Source organism: Pundamilia nyererei, unplaced genomic scaffold, assembly GCF_000239375.1.
Source record: "Pundamilia nyererei isolate P.nyererei 1_Seehausen unplaced genomic scaffold, PunNye1.0 scaffold00016, whole genome shotgun sequence".
Lineage (NCBI taxonomy): Eukaryota > Metazoa > Chordata > Actinopteri > Cichliformes > Cichlidae > Pundamilia > Pundamilia nyererei.
The window spans coordinates 2313359-2316111 of NW_005187417.1; the positions used below are offsets into that span (position 1 = coordinate 2313359).

General features: G+C 39.3%; 1 protein-coding gene across 1 annotated transcript in view; it reads left to right on the plus strand.

The window, feature by feature from the left end:
• Nucleotides 1-1414, plus strand: part of LOC102210872 (regulator of G-protein signaling 7-binding protein B-like) — a 9592-nt gene extending 8178 nt beyond the window's left edge. Inside the window, exon 6 of the mRNA XM_005725539.1 lies at nucleotides 1259-1414. Coding sequence (XP_005725596.1) covers nucleotides 1259-1350 — 92 coding nt within the window. The 3' untranslated portion in view covers nucleotides 1351-1414. The remainder of the gene's footprint in view (nucleotides 1-1258) is intronic.
• The last annotated feature ends 1339 nt before the right edge of the window (nucleotides 1415-2753 follow it).

Here is a 2753-nt window from a genome sequence, read left to right on the forward strand (position 1 = left end):
ATGGTTTTGTAATGGCTTTGGTGGTGTTTTCAGCAAGGGTGGGTCAAATGTTCCATTGACAAACACTTTAAAGCTGCCATAACGGTTACTCAAGATGGATGTTGGTTCCTAGTTGTTTAGAAATGGTTCCAGATACCTGGGAACTTGAATGTGACATCACTCCCACCTAGCACCTACAACTGGTAGTTCCTCTGGTAACTTGCAGAATGAGAGCAAACAGGAGTTGTTTTTGGTCTTACCAAGGCAAAAGCCATTCAGGTATCACTAGCAATACAGCATAATACTTGTGGTTTTGCACTACTGCAGTAAAATCATGGATAAAGCCTGGTCAGTGCTCTCTGAATGGCTTATTTAGGGAGCCACAAATACACAACAGTGGCAGTACAGATCAAAGGTTTTCTTTTCTTGCAGGGCAACTCAGGGTTGCCGGTGTTGCTTCGACTTTCCAAGTGGGAAATGCGAGTTGGTGTTCTAGATTCAAATTCCAACTGGCAACTTGGAAATTCTGATTTCTGACTTATTCAGAAACGTAGAACAAGAGACTTTGCCAATTTGTTTAAGTCTACACTTCTCTTTCTTAGATATTCATTGAATTCCTTGGACATTCCCAATCAATACTCTCTTGACTGAGTATTGGTCAATCAAGTGAGTGCTGTCCTTTTTTATGCTGGCAAAGAGAATCTACCAGTTGTAGTTGGTCATGATCACTGACTGACTGATTGCGGTGTCCTACGACAACAGCTTCCGGACACCTATAATGCCGTGCTGAGATGCATTCCCAGGTGATTTAACCACCATTCAAACACTGACCCATGTGACCTTACCAACATGATGGGAGGGTTGGGCACCAACTCACAAATCTCCTGACAATATGCAAACATGCCCTGCCATGTCTGTGTATGTTGGAGCGACCTCCAAGGTGGCAGTCGGACTAGAGTTTGAAGTTGGAATTTTTGAGTTCCCAGTTTACTTTTTCAACTGGAATGCCACCTGTCAATTCAGATAGCCCCACCAACCCCAACATAGCAATTCAAGCTGGTGCAGTGCATGTAAACAGTAGTAAAACTGTAAAAATTGTAGTCTGTCACTGTCTTGTATTTATGATTTGCCACGTGGAGAGCATTGACCAGGCAAAACCAAATCCCATTTTTTCTTTTTTGTGATGTAACTCCCAAGTTCTGATATTTAGGAGGTGACCTCTGACGGTGGACTTTCTCTGGCTGTGATGGAAACAAGATAACATGTTTGTTTATTGCAGATGACAGCAGCTTGTTGAATCTGACTCCTCACCCACTGATAAGGCAGAGGAAGAGACGCTTCCCTGGACTCTGCTGCATGGTGTCCGGCTAAGAGTGTGACAGAAAAGGACTTTCATTTTAATTTGTTTTATTCAATAATGTATATTTATTTAGAGGCACTTTAATATTATTTAATCCCATCTTTCATTTTTTTAACCAATATCTGAAATTGTAATCTTGCAGTATCTGTTACCAGGTTCTATTTTTCCTCGTCATCTTGATATTTACTGTTTCAGACTTCTCAGCTCATGTGTTCAGGCAGCTTTGGTGCTTGAAGTTTCAGGATTGATTTTTCAAATGTATCTTATTAAGACCTTATTAATACCTGAGAGCGCGTAGGCTAACTGTTGGTAATATTGCTTTGCCATTCTCAGATTCAGGTTCCATCTTGTTGGGCTTTAAATACAGAGATATTTTTCTGGTGCTATTTATGACATACAGAACCACTGGGTGATGTATTAGAGCACCAGCAGGTCAGCCCAAAACAAAGGGCCCACCGTCAGCCACACCCTGCTCCGTTTAGATTTTTTTCTAACAACCTGAAAGTGTGCACTTAAAAATAAACAGAAAGGAAATCCAGCAACAGCCACTATCAGATGCTAACAAGGTAAAACACAAAGATGAAATAATGTTAGCTTCAGTTCACCAGTCTCTTCTCTGCTCACTCTGTTCCTGTTTCACCAACACCGCACAGAGCAGATGCACATGGTGAAACAGAGAGCAGAGGAGAAACCAGAAACAACATGTCCTAAATTAAGTAAATGTCATGAATAATTTTTTTTTTTATTTGGTTCATTAGAGCACTTAATACTGCACTTTGGCCAGTATTCACCTTGTGCTGCCATCAGAGTATTGGCAAATTAATAACTTTGACCAATAGCAGTTGGTAAAGATTGTTGCATAGAATCAATTTACACTTGCTAAATAGCGAGTACGTTATTTTTCAGGTCTTAAATTATAGCATGATGTCATGCTGAAAGACTTTAAAACAGTTTCATGCTGTAAAATTATTTTTATAATTAGTGTTGTAGAATTAAAGAAGTATTTTCCTGGGGGAAAAGGACACAATTGAAAATTTAGCTATCTACTATAAGCCCAAAATTTGGAAATTGTTTTAACCCCCTTTTTATTTTTGCAATAATGTGGAAACCATTAAATGTAACACAGGATATGAACCCTTATCACCCAGATGAAAGTCCCTTAATTGACCTAGCTGGCTAAAAGTGCACTACTTCTCCTAAAAAAGACCCATGATTAGCCAAAGTCATCAATGGTTAGATTTTCTAAAGCCTTCAATTAGAGTCCAGAGTAGGTGAAGAAGCCTAGTTCCCCCTCAGACCATTGGAATTACAATATAAAGAAAGTTTATTATGAATTGTGTTATTACTGGGGTCCAACATGTTGTCTACCAAAGCTTAAAAGTGAGACATCTTTGATTTTTGTGTTTGTTTGTTT